The sequence below is a fragment of the Anthonomus grandis genome, chromosome 2 (genome assembly GCF_022605725.1).
Source record: "Anthonomus grandis grandis chromosome 2, icAntGran1.3, whole genome shotgun sequence".
NCBI lineage: Eukaryota > Metazoa > Arthropoda > Insecta > Coleoptera > Curculionidae > Anthonomus > Anthonomus grandis.
The window spans coordinates 38,307,281-38,325,608 of record NC_065547.1 but is presented as its reverse complement, the minus strand read 5'-3'; the positions used below and the strand labels follow the sequence as shown (position 1 = coordinate 38,325,608).

Here is an 18,328-nt window from a genome sequence, read left to right as displayed (position 1 = left end):
ATAATATGACACTTCAGTTTCAGTGACAGGTGCATGCCACTAGTATGTTGAAAAAAAGCATATATTTAATTTTCTGTTTTATTGATTTATAGAAAACAATTAAAAATACAATGTAGCGTATATAAAGAAGTATATAAACCAAATCACTTACATATGTATATGTAATAGTAACTTACTTAACTAATGATATACTAATACGTTTTCATAAAACTCAATTCATCACAAACATCAAAAAAACAAGTATAGAGTTAAAATAAGATAATAAAAAAACCTTGGAAAATACATACACTTACATTACTCCTCTGATAAAATAATGATAATATTTAAAATTTAAAAAATGCCATAGAAGGATTTGCCGTTAAACCAGGAACAGTCGTTAAATGAGAGCTTGTTTGTGGTGGAATCAGCTTAAATATGTAGTATATCATAAACGCCAGCCAATTCATCGAAGATACATTGACTGAAAACTGACCTTCACTTGGGCTATAACAAGCGAATATAAACACACATGACTTTTCCAACCCAACAGTTGTAATAAGTTATGAAATCTAATAATTTAATAACTCTTTACAATCTTCAATCTAGTAATTTCCACAAGATTGATTGTGTTCCAAAGAGATTGCCCAAATATATTACCTTCAAGGTTTATGTTCCTATACATCTTTTAGATTTTAGACTATGACTTGCTTTGCAAAACTTACAAGACTTGACTTTGGGAGAAAATCTTTTGATATTTTAACTGACTACTGTTATGTTCCTTCTAGAAACTTGGGATAAAGAAAAAGTGTTTTGAACAACACAGGATTTTATATGAACCGAAAATAGTGGTTTATAGAGCTATGAAGAATGCTAATGAAATATTCAATAGGGTTGTTCTTTTTCCTGTGTAAGAGAATATTCTCAAGCAAAGAGGACTTGCAAGAATAATAACATTCAGATAGGGTTGTCTGAGTATTATCCTTGCTCTTTCTAGAATGGATTCCAGACGCTCTTTAAAGCATATCTTATACTGACATTGACGTGAAGTTAATTATTGATGTGATGGGTCATGTAAATGTACGTTTTTGCCTTGTTTAACAAGTGTTTTTTTATATTTTTTTAAAACAATGTATATATATATTTGTTAACTTTTAGGTCCGACGATGTGGTGGACCATATTAGTGAGAAACAAATCTAGTAATTTGTATCTTTCTCGAGTCAAGATGTGAGCATGTACTTAAGAATTCGGGTGTCTAAAAAAGACAAATGATATTTATTCCAAGTTCTTTTATATGGAATATATATTATATGAACATATTTTTTATGGAAACTTCGTCTAAAGAAGCGGTGATGTGGGTCAACATAGGATACTGGCAACTTTATGGACCTACACGGGACCAACGTTCTAAGAAGGAAGCTAGGACCCTATACGAAATTAAAAAGAGAAAATTGCCCACATCGTGAACTAGGTATTAGATCCTACAACTAATAATCGAAAGAAATACATCTATTGAAAAAAGAATGATGTGCTGCCTTAAAAACAAAATCATCAGATTTCTTTAAGGCAGCAGTTTCCAAAATCAAATTAGCAATAATAGAAATGATCGAAATGTGGAAGACATAAAAAGACCAGTATAAAGATACTCTTGCAAACATAAAATATGATTGATTTTTCCGATCAAACAAAATCGGATAAAATAGTCTAATAATAATCAACTATATAAATATTATTAATATTAACAAACAAAAAAACTTAAATCTAACAACGGTAAAAACATTATCGGGAAATAGAACAGCAAAAAAATGTTCTTGTTCAGCGAAGTTTTGATACTCTAATATATTAGATCTATAACAAATTCTTATCATGCAATAAAACGGTTTAAATATACGGAAACGCCAATATGATAATAAAGTAACGTACCTTCCAAATGTAACGTCAATTGTGAAAAAAAGACTTAATATAAAAACTGGTTATTCTCTCACCTTTAGAATCATCCTCACCACCTGTAAAATCATCCTTGTACCTTAAAAACCACCAAAGATTTATTGTGTTGTTAAATATAAAGATAAGAAATCATTTTAATTTGACTATATACGTCCAGTATTTCTCATCTAATTTTATATTTATTTAAAAAGTATTTTAACCATTAATGTTATTGTGAATGCTGTGTATTTGTTTTACAGTTGACGTTCTATTTGTAAGATACGTTGTCAGAATAGATTGATTACCGTAAAACGGAGTGAACTTGACCAATTTTGAACTTTTAATGGAATTATCTTTATATATAGCCTATATAATGGGTCTTTTATGAATATTGATAATGCTTAATGAAATATGCATTAGTTTTTTAGGTTTCAACTTCGCTCCATGTTGGGGTGAACTTGACCGGCTATTGAAATTGCATGATAACTTCTACTTATTTGAAAGAATACAACAAATCATAATCATTTAGGTTAATAAAGAACACAGAATTATTTAGGTTTAGATTAAAATAAATGTATGTCGTTTGTGAAATAAAATTCACCTCTTTGTTAAAAGAAAGAAAATCAACATTCGATCTGGGTGATGTCATCGGCTGCTTCCAAGGCATCGTTCGAAAACATAAAAACAAAAATATGCGGAATGTGCAAAAAGCTCGTAGTTAGAATTGGTGTGAAATCGCTTTTAGGCGTAGTATAAGATCATTATTCTGTCATTCATTGTGTTAATAAGGTTTGAGCCGATTTTTGTATCTTTATGTAATAAACTATTTATAAAGTTGTACAAATTCCGTGTTTTACTTAATATCTTCTGCATTCCTTGAAAGGTACTTTATCAACGTCTTCTTTTTCGTGCCACAAAAAATTGTTTTTATATTTTTTAAATTTTAATTTTACTTTATTATATTTTATACTAGTGGATATAACTTTTCCCATATAATGTTTAACAGACTTTTTAGTAAAATGTTATACGACCATCTATTTAGATATTTTGTCTAGTCGTTTCGATAGTACTAATCTCAGTTGGTACAATGACCTCTTTGTTAACAGACATTGTACTCACTAACTTAGACAAGAGCAGATCTTCAGAGTCTAATGAATAATCAATTGATTCTATTACCAATAAGTCTTCAAAATCTGATTTAATTCGGCTAATATTTTACTCCAGGTGGTAAGTTAACCCACCCGATCGACTAGACCCCAAATTTAAGAAAATCATGCATAGCTTATGACATTTTTATAAGTAATAACTGAGAAAATTAACTAAAAATGTTTAAGTAAATCTTACATTATAAATAATTTTTTTGAATAATTTTGGTCAAGTTCGACCCCACTGGTCAGCTTTCCCCCATATTACGGTATATTATTTTTGCACACGTCGAGTTAAGCAACTTTGTGCTAGACAACCAGAAGAGGCTTAAAATGTGTAAATCCGAAACAACCCATCCCAATCCAATCCAATTATAAAAGCATCGTAAAACAAATTTTCGAGAATATATATTATTTTAAAAATTTAAAAAATGTACTCATTATCGTAAAATGACATGTTTCCTCACATCTTAGGGCGAAACAAGACCATATTTTCCCTAAATTTGAAGTGCGGGTTTCAGAAAAGTTAGGGTTAATAATTTCAGGTAGGTACAATTAAAATATATACATATCAAAATAATTTTTTTTGTTTTTTTTTTTGGCACCAATCTACTTAAAAATTTGCGCCATCGCCATCGTAGTATTGTAAAATAACGCACATTTTAAGCCTTTGCTTACAATTTTAGGTGCGATTTGCAGTTGCTAAACTACACCTTTACCGGATTTTCTGTTGTCCTATTTCTATATTATTTATTTACCGTTGTGCATAATCTGACATGCAAAAACAAAGAAACGGCTGCTAAATCTTGCTACTCAGTTGCTGCCCACCAGTTCATCCACCATCTTCTAAAAAAAATGAGAAATGTTTGCACTCACAAGTAATTTTTAATAAAGTATTTATCCAGAACCAACCTTACCTGCCATTCAGCCCAGCGGGGGTCGCTGAACCAATCGAAGGACTGCGCGGGCTGAACCTGGGGCATTATAGGTATAGGACATACCGGCTGTGGTACCATCAATAGAGAAGGTGAATAGATATTGGGGTACTGTGGTCTCGGATATACTAACGGAACGTAATTGGGCTCGGAAGGTACAACCTGGATAGGAGTAGATAATGTTTGGGTAAGTCTAGGTAAACCATCAGTTAGCATTGGAGAAGCTTGTCCAGTAAAACTTGGAGTATGATTATGTGTATCAGGTGAAGTCTGGACCTCTGGGATAAATGGTCTGAAATTTTCTGAATTAGATAAACTTAAACTGGAATCTTTTTTCATTAGTTTCTTTTCTAGATCTTCTCTATTCTTTGCCAACTGCTGTAAAGTGTTTTGGGTAGACATCACTTGAATTGTGTTAAGTGATAGCAAGGAGAGTAATGTATCAGTGTTTTCTGGGGTGGATATGCTGGAAGAAACGGAAGATGCTGAAAGGCTACTGCTTCTATATTCACTAGGGCCTCTGGAAATATTTTCAGTTGGTGGGCAAGCTTGAGGTTTACTCTGACGATCCAAGCTGTCAAAATAAAAATTATTTACAACTATCATATACAATCAGTTATAAGATATTTACCAAGGTTTCTCCCTAGAGGGACGATCATTGAACTGTTTACCAAATCTGACTTCCACTGAAGTATCTTTATAAAAATCTAAAAAAGCAGGTTATGAAATATTAGTTACAAAATAAGTTTTTATAATGTACCAGTCAAGATGTCCATAAGTTCTTCAGCATATTTTCTGGTTGTTAGATGGATATAGGCGTAATTATTGTATTTGAAGATCTTCTCTACATGGGTTGGCTCGATCAGAGAATATATGAAATTGGCTAGGTCCCTGTTTTCCACAGTGACCTCCAGATTGCGCAAGGAGATTATTTTGGTCTGGAAATTAAGTAGATAAATCAATCAATCTATACGTTTTATTACTTCTGACTGCAGAACTGTCTTTAATTTTACTGTCAAATACATTTCTTTATTCTTCCAGGTAGTTAAACTAATTTTTATTAGGAAACAATTGGCATTCTGGCTACAAAACTTGCAAGAATGCTTGTAAGAAGAAAACAACTAAAATACATTTACCTGGTGAACAAATGATAATTCATTCAACTAAATTGTAAAATGGTTTTACCTTTCTCTAAATAAATTTTATCAAAACCTTTATGATGACCTTCAATAGCTTGTCCAGACTCTGGAAACTTATATTTTATACTATAACATAATGTATTTATTGAATTGAGATGTATTGGAAAATTAGTGAAGTATTGGGAAGTTATTTTTTAGAAAAAACATATTAATATGCTACGCTAACATTTATATGTAAATGACTAGGAAATAATCCTTAATGGCTTAAAATAAGACTTCCCAATAAAGTACCATTAAGTAACATGGTTTGGTAGAGCATTAAAAAATTATATACAAAAGTAATCAGTATCTCTACATGACTTCTTGAGATCCTGTGAAAGTCAAGTCAATATGTCATTGCAATTATGTGTTAAGTGGCTCTGTAGAATACTATGCAATGAAAATTGAGATGTTTGCTACAATATAGGAGAAAACTAGAGTAATGGAAAGGTAAGAAATTAGTGTAATTTGAAATGTTGCTGACATCACACTGAACTATTGCTGCCAGTGGTTGTTTACAAATCTTCACCACCAGATATCTAAAAATAATTTATTTGGAAAGTTCACTTTATTCGCAGATGACACCTCAATTTTATGACATTGCCCTGACAAACTAAGCCTTAAAGAACCTATTCTCACAGATCTTCAAAAGCTCAAGTCCTGGTGTGATTCCAATCTTCTATTGCTTAACTTCTCCAAAACAAATATTTTGTCATTTAAGTGCCGCTGAGACTAAATTCTTAGGAGTTATGGTAGATACTGAATTGAGTTTTTAATATCATATTATAAATCTTCCAAAGATATGTATCATCGGGGTGTTTCGCTGTTAGAATTACAGCCATTGAGTTGGGAAGTGTAATGGCAAAATCAGTATTCTATGCCTTAATAGAGTCAAGGTTGAGATATGGTCTTTTTTGGTGGTTCTCTAATCAGGAGTCACTTTTGGTGTTGCAGAAGAGAGCTATGAGATACATTTGTGGCACAAGCCAGCACAGCACACTGTAAGCCTTTGCTTGAAAATCAAGGCAATTTAACTCTATATCGATTAATTGTTCTGAAAACCACTACAATTAACCATAAATATCGACATAGGTTTCAGCCTAACAATATCACTCATATGACTAGAAATACCTCAACTACAGTTACCCATACCTTGTTCAACATTAGTAAAAAGGTCAATTGTTTACAAGAGCATTAAGATCTACAATCATCTACTAAATAATTTGTCCACCGTTCCTCCCCTCAAAATGTTAGTAAAGTTAGGAGATTGCTAGCTGGTAGACCCTATAATAGTTTAGATGAACTTTATTGTGATAGTTTTTAATGTTCTTATTATTCTTTATTCTAAGTTTTTAAATATTTTAATAAGTTCTATTTGCAATTGTCTGATATATGTTATGTTATGTTGACTGTTTATATACTTAAACGTTTTTTATATTATATTTTACCCCATTATATTTTAATTTCATGTTTTGTTGTCTAGTTATTTTATATTTTTTATTTATATCTGATGTATGTATGTATGTTAGGGCTATTTTTATAGCTTATAAATAGTGCTATTTTTGTAAAATTAAGCTTTTGAACTAGGATAATTTAAATTTGCTTTGTCAAGAAGATCCACATCTTATAATAAAGCTTTTGGCTCAACTTTCATTTAGCTGTAATCAGTTATGTAAGAAATTTTGGTTTATTTAGTATTTGGAAGTGTCCCTTAAACAAAATCCACAAAAAAAATTCCGCAGAAATGGATTTTCTAGTTTCGCACTTTAGAATACTTGAAATCAGTTATATAAGAAAATGTGATTTACTTAATATTTGGAAGTGTCCATTAACCAAAAACTACCAACATTTTTCTGCGGAAGTGCATCAATCATTTACAACTTTCCCACTTTAAAATAACTGAAAGTTATACCAAATTTAAAAAAATATAACCTGGATAGCCTCAACCCTTTTTTTCTATATAAAAATAATTTTCAGTAGTTTGCTTATTTGTATGTCAATATGGCAACATCCACCCTAGATTAGTGAATAAGCAGAAAACAAGTTTCATTTGTAGTGAAGTTTTTGCATGGTATGTTTTGAAAAAATTTGCAGAAAATTTTGTTTTTTTAGGGTTTTTTAACCTTTATTTTGTTCAAAAACATCATGTAGCTACTTTGTGTATTTAGGTATTGTAGATGCTGTTTCACTCTATTTTATAGTTAATTTACCCCACCCAGCCCCCTATTCACTCCCGGGTCCCGAAAGATTCTAGAGTTAAAAAAAACACAAAAAACACTTTTTTTAAAGCATCTCCGACAGTTTTATCTTCTATAAAGACACTAGAAGAGGCCTATATAGAAAAATTAATTTATAGTAGTAAAATAGCAGAAAACCGTTTTGTAAACTATTACCAAAATAAATAACTAGTATAAATTATACATCATATATAAAGTACGCTGTGTCCCATTTTGGATAAATATTGCAGGATATCTCTGTAATTTTTTAAGATATGGTTTTTTTTTGTGACCCTGCATCACTTTTTTCTAAAACTTTTAAAGCCACAAACAGAAATACTTATTTATTTCAATATACGGCAGAGCCAGTTTACAAAAACAAAATATATAATACAAAATACTAGATAATATAACAATATATATACAATACTAGAATTACAAAAAGAAAATATACCAAGATAAACCTCTGGGATCTGGGAATGGGTAAACGAAACATAGGAGAGTTGTTCCTTCTTTGATAGGTGTTAAAACGAATTGCTTCTAAGACAGTAGGACAATGATATAAACCATTTAAGAATTTAAGATCTTATAAAACGTTAAAGCATTAGAATAATGCCGTCTGACTTCAAGATTAGGGATATTAAACTGGACACTGATAGCATTATAGTCGATGTAATAATTACGACAAATATTAACTTCAGCTCTATAAGCAAGGGATCTTAAGAATCTTCTTAAGATACAGCCTCAAGGCGTAAGGGGAGAAAATTACAGATGCATATTGCATACACAAGCAAGGAACGTACCAAAGAGTAATAAAGTAATTTGAAACAGTAAGGTGAAAGATGTACACTATTTCTAGTGATAAAACCAAGACTACACATACTTCTGTTAATAATATCCAAAATGTGCGGCAAAAAAGTTAGCTTGGTATCGAAAAGAACACCTAAATCTTTAACTGTATCAACTGACTTGAGTTCGTTATTGTTGATTGTGTATTGATAACTAATAATTTTATTAGAACGACCAAACGAAATACATACACACCTCTTTACATTCAGTTCCAGACTATTGCTATTACACCACTCACCAACACTATTTAAATCCAATTAAGGTAGCTCCGCATCAAGATATGACTCAATGGCTTTATACAGTTTAAAATCATCAGCAAAAGCAAGATGTTTTGAATGAACAATTACATCACTCAAATCTCTTATGAACAAGTTAAAAAAGACCGGTCCAATATGGGAACCTTGAGGCACGCCTGAAGATACTTCAATACCATTAGAAATATAATTACTTATCCTGACCAACTGTGTGTGACCAGTCAAAAAACTGTGACAAAATTCGACCAAAGTCCTACTAAGGCCCGCATAGCCCCAAACTTCTAAACCAGATGTTCATGACCAACCCTATCAAAGGCCTTCAAGAAGTCTGTATACACACTAATGACCTGTACAGACCTCTTAAAAGCACCAATCAAATCATATTGGTAAGTCAACAGGTTAGTCACCGTAGATCTACCCTGACAAAAACCATGCTGATGATCACTAAGCAATCGCCTATAGTGCCATCAAAATCGCACAGAAAACAACCTGTCAAACAGCTTAGGAACTACAGACTAAATACACAAACCTCTATAGTTACAAATATCAGTTCTATCGCCATTTTTATGAATTGGTGTTAAAAAGCTTACCTTCCAATAATCAAGAAATTTTAAGAAAAACAGATGGGATACCATCAGAGCCAAAAGAATTTTTGTTAGGAAGGCATAAGATTTCATCAAATATGTCCAATAAAGAAAAAGAGATTCAATTTAAATCCAGACTGTAATCAAATTTATAGTCAGGAGCCTTGCGGACAGGTTGCCTGTATGTAGTTTTAAAATACCTAGCAAATAAGTTTACAATATCTTGACCATTACCAGCAACCTCAGCTTCCATAAGCATGCTATTGGGGTATGAATCAGACCTACGTAATCTATTAATGTGTTTCCAAAATGAAGGATCGTGAGAAATTTCAGTATTCAATATATGACCTAAAATATTCATCACAAAGAGTTTTACATTTATTCCTCAAATTTGAAAAATTAACATAATCCATGGGATCCTTACTATTTTTGAATTTTGTGCAAGCAATCTTTTTTTGAATAACAAGATTCTGTAATTTTCTACTAAACCAAGTGGGAAAATTAGATGATTTAAAATGTTTAATTGGAACAAACATCTCAATAGCAAAATAGAGAGCATTGTAGAAAATATTAATGCATTTATTAATATCCTTCTGATTAAAAGCAATATCCCAATTCATGCAAACAAGGTAATTATTAATGGCAACAAAATCAGTTTACAAAATCACAATAATAAACATCATACTTAAGACTAAAATCACAATTAATAGGAATACTTATTTCATAAGCAGGATGGTGGTTTGATGCCGGTGATAAATTTTCAGTGGCATATATGACTTAAACTAACATTTGACAAACTTGAGAAAAATGGATCAAGAAGTGTACCAAACAAATTTGGCAAGCCATTCACCGGCTTAAAATTAAGATAGTTACAACAACTACATAGCACATTTGCAGATGTTATAGACTCAGCCGTCTCAACATGTAGTCCATTCACAGAGTTCCTCCATACTGCATGTGGGTGGCAGATTAAAACCACCACAGAATAATAATATATATATATTATATATTTTTTTTTTATAATATTCCAACTACTTTTACTTGTTCCTGAAATACAGGGCAAAAACGAATATGTTCACTTTTCAAGATATTATTTCTCAGGCCCTGTATAAAATGAAAATATAATAATAAAATAAGAAAAAAATGGAAACTACTTAAATAGATATTTTTACATAAGTCAGTGGCGTTTTTAAAAAACATTTTTAGAGCACTGTTTTTAAGATTGGGCACAAACTTGGTACCTATTTTTTAAATGGAACAACAAAAAAATATTTTAAAATCAAATTTTTGAATTTTTTTTCTGAAGCCATTGTGTATCACAACCTAATCTTTAGTAAATTTTAGCTTTAAAAACCAGAAATATCCATATTTATGTTTGTTTTTTTAATAGCACGCCATGAATTTTTCCACATAGGTATGCATAAAACTTCAACCTGCATAAAAAATGTTTTGTTTATTGCATTTATAGATACTAATACTCACAGAGTCAATACAAATCAATAATGATGGCTAAATAATTCAAAATTTTTTAAAAGTATATTATAAAATGAATGAATGAATCTTTATTTGCAAAAAATACAACTACAATTGTACGTTTAAGCATCGTCAAACTAATGGGAGAGAAACAAATTAGTTTGTTAATAAGATAGTTATCAAACATAACACCAGTAACAAAATGCTAATAAATTGATTACAAAATATTATGACCTAATTGATAATATATATACTTTTTAAAACACTAAGAAGCAATAAATCAATTACTAATGATTTTACTTAGTAAAATATGGATATCTATAATATTTTAACTATTTATAAATGATGTATTTTTAAATATTTGTTCTTGTATAAAACATTCACTGAACTGCTTAAACTCTTTAGTTTAAGTTTTAATCTTCTCCATGTGTCGAAAGTAAAAATAAAAAAGAGTTTTGGTTAGTGGTAAAACTGTCTCGTAATTTAATTACAGTTTTTGATGTGAAATCTGTACCAATACCTATATTTTTTTTCAATATTTTAAAGTTTATGTTAAAGAGTAATATTTTGAGTTTATGTTTGAAATATTATGAAATAAATAGGTTTAAATCATATGGCATTTCAAAAAAGTAATAATTAAATGCATGTGTGAACTAATTCATGGGCTACTATTAAAAAACAAACATAAATATGGATTTTTCTGATCTTTGAATCTAAAAGTTATTAAAAATTTGGTTGTGATACATCAATGATATAAAATATCTATTATATGCAGTTTTAATTTTGTTTCTATCTTATACAGCACCTGAGAAATAATAATATCTCCAAAAGTGAACATTTTCATTTTTGCCCTGTATTTCAGGAACAGAAAAGTAGTTGAAATAGTTCTGTTTGTGGCTTCAAAAGTTTTAGAAAAAAGTGATACAGGGTCACAAAAACTGCAAAGCTATATCTATCTTAAGAAACGACAGAGATACCCTGCAATCTCATCCAAAATGGGGCACAGTGTACATCAAATACTTCAGATTGGGAGAAGCCCCTTTAGTTATTGAAAATGACAATAACCAATCAAATGGATTTACAGCTGCTAAACGTAGAGCATGGATTTATATAAATAGGATTGAAAATCATGTTTCTGCTGATATGGTCCCCGACTATATTATGAAAAAACCCAATTTTGATTCTGTTGACGTTATGGTCAAGGAAATACCGTCAGAGACTACAAAGTTAAAAAGATTTGTAGTAGTTGTACCATTTCATCTTAAGGATACCATATATGACACTAAATTTTGGCCTCGCAATGTAGGAATTAATCGCTTTATATTTGATAAACACAGAGAATTTTTAAATAAAGAATCGTTTTTTTAAGTAATAACATAACGGGGCAACAAAATCGGTTGAATAAAAAAAAAACTACGGGTACAAAACAATATCATCAAAAAACATTTCAGAATCTCATGATTTACTATCAGAATGTGGGTGGAATGAGGACAAAACTTTTCGATTTCTCCCAGGCTGCATTATCATGTACCTATGATATTATAATGTAAAGTGAGTGAAACTTGGTTGAATAAGGACTTTGAGGATGCGGAAATTGGACCATTAAACTTTAACATATACAGAGTTGATAGAGGGCCAGAGACTGGTAAAAAACGCGGAGGCGGCGTCTTAATTGCGGTAGCAAAAAAGTTGCAATCAAAATTAATAGAAATTATTGAAAATAATGTTGAACAGGTTTTTGTTGAAGTAAAAATTAATAAGACAATAATTATTTTAGGCTGTGTATATATTCCTCCCCAATCTAAATTAGAAGTTTATCAATCTCATTGCAATACAATGGATAGTTTATTTAGTAAATATTTTGATATTGATAATTGTAGGATTGTTGTGACAGGAGATTACAACATTCCTGAAGTTTCATGGAAAAATGAAGTAACAGGTATTAGTGTACAGTGCAATGCTACTTCACCAGCAAATAGTTTATCTAACTGTTTTAATTTTCTTAACATGTATCAACTTAACCTTGTAGTAAACAGTAGGAATACTCTTTTAGATTTAGTTTTTTCGGATATATGTGTCAGAAGCTATTGACACATTACTGCCAAATAGTATTCATCATACTGCCATAACTTTTGGAGTTCCTATTAATTGTGATAATATATCCAGTAACTATGAAGAGTATTTTTATGACTATAATAATTGTAACTATTTTCCATTAAATGATTTTTTTGCAGGGATTGATTGGCAAACTTAAATGTAAATGATTATGTGTCATTATTTTACGACATTTTATTTCAGGGTATTCAGCATTTTGTACCTTTTAAAAAATTTAAAACCTCATCCTTTCCCAAGTGGTTTAGCGCTGAACTACGTAGGATGGTCATAGAAAAAAAGAAAACCCATAAATTGTACATGTAGTCAGGTAAAATTTATGATTGTGAAACATTTGTAACACTTAGAAGAAAGTGCAAAGAACTTACAAAAAATTGCTATGATGCTTTTATAAATAATATAGAGCACAATATTAATGATAATCCTCAATCTTTTTGGTCATTCATTAATGAAAAAAGAAAGCATTTTATGTTGCCTCAAACAGTTGAATTTAATGGCATTAATAGTCATAATAATCAGGAACTTGTTAATCTATTTTCTGACTTTTTTTCTAGTGTATATAAAATGCTGGTAAAAGATCATTCCAATAATTATGTTTTTCAAAATTGTATAAATGTAAATTATTATCATTTTAGTTTAATTGATATAATAGATGGAATAAATTCAATGCCATTTAAACTAAGTATTGGGCCAGATGGAATACCATGTTACTTTTTAAAGAAATGTGTTTACACTTTGGCTATTCCTCTAGCAATGATTTTTAACAAATCAATGGAATCAGGAATTTTTCCAGATTTCTGGAAGGTGAGCAATATAAAACCCATATTTAAATCAGGGAATAGATCGGCTGTTGATAATTATAGGGGAGTCTGCATTCAGAGTGAAATACCTAAACTGTTTGACTCCCTTGTTGCTAAAAAACTGTACAGTGATTGTCGTGGTATACTTAATAGTGAGCAACATGGTTTCATAAAAAATAGATCTACCAATACAAATCTTTTAATGTACATAAATTTTATTTTAAGCAATATGGAGCAAGGGTGTCAAGTCGACTCTGTTTATACTGACTTTTCCAAGGCCTTTGATAGAGTGGACCATAATTTCTTGGTTGCAAAGTTAAGGGCCTTGGGAATTACCGGTAGGGTAGCTGATTGGTTAAATAGTTTTCTAACTGATAGAATGCAGAAAGTCAAATATGGTATAGTTTGGTGTCTAGACCTATAATTGTTTCATCAGGGGTACCTCAAGGGTCACACTGCGGTCCCCTTCTGTTCAATTTGTTCCTATTAGATTTACCTCAAAATATAAAAAATAGCTTGGTACTAATGTTTGCAGAAGATGTAAAGATATTTCGGCCTATTAGAACAATGACTGATGTTAAGCTTCTTCAGGAAGACACTGATAATTTTTATGGCTGGTGTCAAGCAAATCATATGGACCTTAACGTAAAAAAATGCTATCAAATATCATTTTCAAGAGTATAAAGTCCTATTTCTTACAATTATTCCATCAACCATACTTAAAGGTTACCAATGAAATGAAGGATCTTGGTGTTGTATTGGACAGCAAATTATCATTTGATATTCGTATATCAGGTATTATCTCTCGGGCTCATAGAATGTTAGGTTTCATCATACGGTCTAGTAAGAACTTTTCAATTTTTACAATAAAGAAACTATATTGCTTGCTATTTAGAAGTGTTCTGGAGTATTGCTTACCTATCTGGAACCCTTGTTATGTAACTGCAATTGAGCGAGTGCAGAATAAGTTTCTTCGTTATATTGGTTACAGGTGTGGTTATATCAGAGATGATTATTCTTATAGTGAATTAAGATCGCTACTTAATATTGATACTTTGGAAGGGAGGAGACTAAATCTTGAAATTCGTTTACTTCACAAGATTATTAATGGTGTAATTGATTGTCCAGATCTTTTAAATCTAGTATGTCTGAATGTACCTATAAGAAGGAATCGGCATACTAACGTTTTTTATGTTCTTTACCATTCTACAAATTATGGCAAAAATAACCCTATTACAAGAATGTTAAATAATGCAAACTCTATGCAACAATCTGTAGATTTTTTTGGAACTTCAGAGGCAAGATTTAGAGGATCTTTAAGGCATATATTGTGATATATACTTTCATATGAGATCATGTAAGGATAGGTATTGTGAGCTCTTAAGTATATATCTTAAAAATTTCTGTTGTACTTTTTCAATTATATCAATATGTACCATTGTCTGTATTGTGACCAAATAATTGAAGCATGTTTTAAATAGGTATTACATAATTACATATATCCATAAGTAACATGGTATGAAATCTACAATTTACATTACAGTACAACAAGTTACATTAGTTCAATTAAGGGTTTAATTATTGATAAAAAAATATTATTTTTTAAGATACAAATGAGTAATGAAACAACCACTGAACATTTAAAAATATAAAATCTGAATTTTTGTTCATTTTTTCTGCACCTCGCTATTTAAAATTAACTATTTATAAAATATGGCAAGTTAATATGATTTTTAAGAACCCAATAATCTAAGACTTTCTGACAGATATTAGATGAATTATTTGAATATAAAATATGGGCTCAGAATGATATTCCCTAATAAATCAACATAACATAAAATACCTACACATCAAGAGTAAAGCCTCATGTAAAATTGGTGGTAATTTCTGGTCCAATGTTAAAATTAATTCTTTATGTGAAACAATAAATATAAGTTACCTTTGAGATGGTATGTATATTTTAATTTTACATGTAGTGTATTTCAGAATAAGTGGGTAAGTTACATATATTTAAATTTACCTTATTAGTAACAACGCAATCCGAATCCGATTCAGCAGAATTCGGTCGCGCCCAATCCACCATCAGTTGTTTCCCGAACAAAAATAATTTATCCCAAAATTTGGCCCGAAACCAGGACGCTTGCTCGTGTGTAGGGAATTCTAGAAAAGCAAATCCCCTATTAAACGTGGGATTCGAAAAATTCCTATATATGATAACGTCCACAATATTATTAATATCATAAGTGTGCTTCAACTCGTTCCATATTTCATCCTTTGATTTGTCAATCGGCAAACCGCTAACGAAAATCCTACAGTTATTTACCGATTTTTGCAAATTCAGGTAAGTCGTATGCAGGAACAGTTTACATTTTAGCTCCTCAATGGCTTTATCGGCCAAAGGTTTGTTCATATAAGTCACGTAGCCGAATCCCCGATTATAGACGCCGTCAGGTTTCATCATCAGTTTGATTTCGAAAAACGGTCCGACGGGTTCCAAAAAATTTTGTAGGTCTCGAATGGTCGCTTCGCGAGGAATCCCGGAAATAAAGATCTCGGAGCCCTTTTGTGGAACGTAACCGACATTTTTTAAATGGGAGAAAACTTTGATTCGATAATGAGACTCTTCGTAGCAGTAAAATTCTGCCATTTTTTAGTTGAATAATTTGTGGGAAGCAAGACACGTGGCCGGCGGCACGCCAAAAACACTCGACACAACTAGTAAAAGTAAAATCAAAAACGTAAAATAGGGGCACCCCACTTAAAAAGGCAAAAAAAAGCACACTTTCATTGGCCGGAGAACTATTAGTGCTTATGGGGATACACAATATGAGGGAATGAGTGTCTCAACAGCGGCGGCTCTTTTGTTGACCTGCAATAAATCAAGATTATTGTATAACATTCTAGTCCAAGAGCTCCAGGCTTATCTTGTATTCTAATATTAATTGGCTCAGAATAGATAAGCATAGATACTTACATTTTATATCCATTTAATGAGAATAATTATTATTGCTCCAGCTCCAAATTCTCATATGGCAAGACATGTTTTCCCAGCAAATGTTCATAATTTGAATCCTAGATGCCAGAATTAGATAGCAATCCCAATTTATCAGAGAGCTACGTTTCAGAGATCTTTCTCTTATAATGAAATAAAGGTATTTAGCAAATTATCAGCAAGCCTTTTTAATTTATCGCTTCGAAGGTTTAGAATTAAGTTTAAGAAGAATTATTTAAGTTGTAATTGAATTATTAATATGTTTAAATTTTTTTCTTCATTTTTGTGTTTTAAGTTTGTGTTAACTCTATTGATAATTTCTTTTATTTTATTGGTGTTTATACTGTTGGTTTTAAGCAACAATGTGCCATTGTATCTTTTTTAATAAAAGTCTTTTATTATTATTATTTATATTACTACTATATCCCAGAAGTATGTTATGTATTACAGAGAACTGTATACCGTAAAATAATAATAAATTCAAATAATTGTCGAGGTAAATAAGTGTCGAAGATAATGTTGAGGTTTTTACTATTTACCAGAACTTTTATTAAATATAAATGTTTATTTCAATTTGCAAAATGTAAAAACGTGTTCAATCAAATAATTATTTGGCTTATTGTAGTATTTTAATATTATGATAGCAGATTATTGTATTTAATTATTATGTATTGTAATTGAAGTATTTACAATGCGTTTGACTGAGACTCCGAGAATTAAAATATTAATTATGCTTATACATATTGGATATCAGCAAGCTAGAACCCACAACTAAGTTGAAATAATCTTCACACTGATACAGGTTTTTAGTCATAGTATGTAAATAGAATTAAGATTAAATGGAGAGAGAAAATTAACTGTTTTGATGATGTAGGTACTGTTGAATATTCTAGTTGAATTTCGAAAGCTACTAGAAGATGATCCAGATCGAAACGACTTTTTCCAGACTATGACTGATAAAAGAATTGATATGTTTTTTAGACTATAGGCAACTTTTAGTTTGAATGAGCAATAGGCATAATTTTAGGTACTGGTCATCTGAAAAATCTACACTGGATTATCAAAAGTCATTCTCAGAAATATGAAAAGGTGAATGTACGAACAGGGATTATTAAAAACAGAAAAATAGGACTATACTTCTTTGAAAAAACTTTGACGGGACAGCGTTGAAATTGAAATAGTGAAAACAATGAGCTGCCAGAGGCAGTTGTGCATATAGGTCTGATGCATAGAATAATATTGAGGGGGTATACTGATCTGATGGACTCGTATACCCCACCGGGGATTACCAGAGCTCAATGGCCTTTAAAAAAACCGATAAGCCTATCTCTGGTCTGAAGGACTTAAAGTCGCTCGGTGCACTGAAGGTGTGACATAAAAAAAATTAACATAAATTATTATTTCAATATTTTTTGGGAGAATTAAATCCTAGCGAGTACTGTGGTCAATTATTAATTTTAGGCATTCTCATAAAAAAAAATCAGAACCAGAGGTGGGATCAAATATTTTACTATACTGCTATTATTATTGTAACATTTCTCATTTCTTGCACAAAAATATCAGTATAGTAATATTGATAAGCAGGTATCAGTCCAACATTCTTTCTTTTTTCACCTGATGAGTATTATCAAATTTACGACTCTGCATTATTTTCTGCCATAAACAATTCCTGGCATAATAACTTTTTTCATGTTTAAATGACATAATGGTGCGTATTTGAATGACCCTTGTAATTTCCGTCCAAGTTATGGAAATTATATAATACTGTTGTCTAAAATCAACAAATATGGTTTAAGGGATCTCAATGGCCGGAATCCTATCTATCAAATCGTACTCAGAGTACAAGTATCTGGGTGTTTATCTGATATATGAATCCTTAAATCTGGA

At 30.8% G+C, this 18,328-nt stretch overlaps 1 protein-coding gene across 3 annotated transcripts; it reads right to left on the bottom strand.

The window, feature by feature from the left end:
• Window positions 1-1,985: 1,985 nt before the first annotated feature.
• LOC126746395 (heterogeneous nuclear ribonucleoprotein Q-like) lies at window positions 1,986-16,204 on the bottom strand. Of its 3 annotated transcripts, none has more exons than XM_050454659.1 (5): window positions 15,470-16,204; window positions 4,744-4,921; window positions 4,615-4,690; window positions 3,966-4,557; window positions 1,986-3,891 (listed from the first exon to the last, which is right to left on the bottom strand). In XM_050454659.1, the coding sequence occupies exons 1-5, from the start codon at window positions 16,094-16,096 to the stop codon at window positions 3,862-3,864; spliced, it is 1,503 nt and encodes a 500-aa protein (XP_050310616.1). In that variant the 5' UTR covers window positions 16,097-16,204; the 3' UTR covers window positions 1,986-3,861. The 3 variants fall into 3 exon arrangements, with proteins under 3 accessions (XP_050310616.1, XP_050310597.1, XP_050310605.1); XM_050454640.1 differs by having other exon boundaries at window positions 1,986-3,894; window positions 3,961-4,557; window positions 15,470-16,203; XM_050454648.1 differs by having other exon boundaries at window positions 1,986-3,894; window positions 15,470-16,194.
• Between the last annotated feature and the right edge of the window lie 2,124 nt (window positions 16,205-18,328).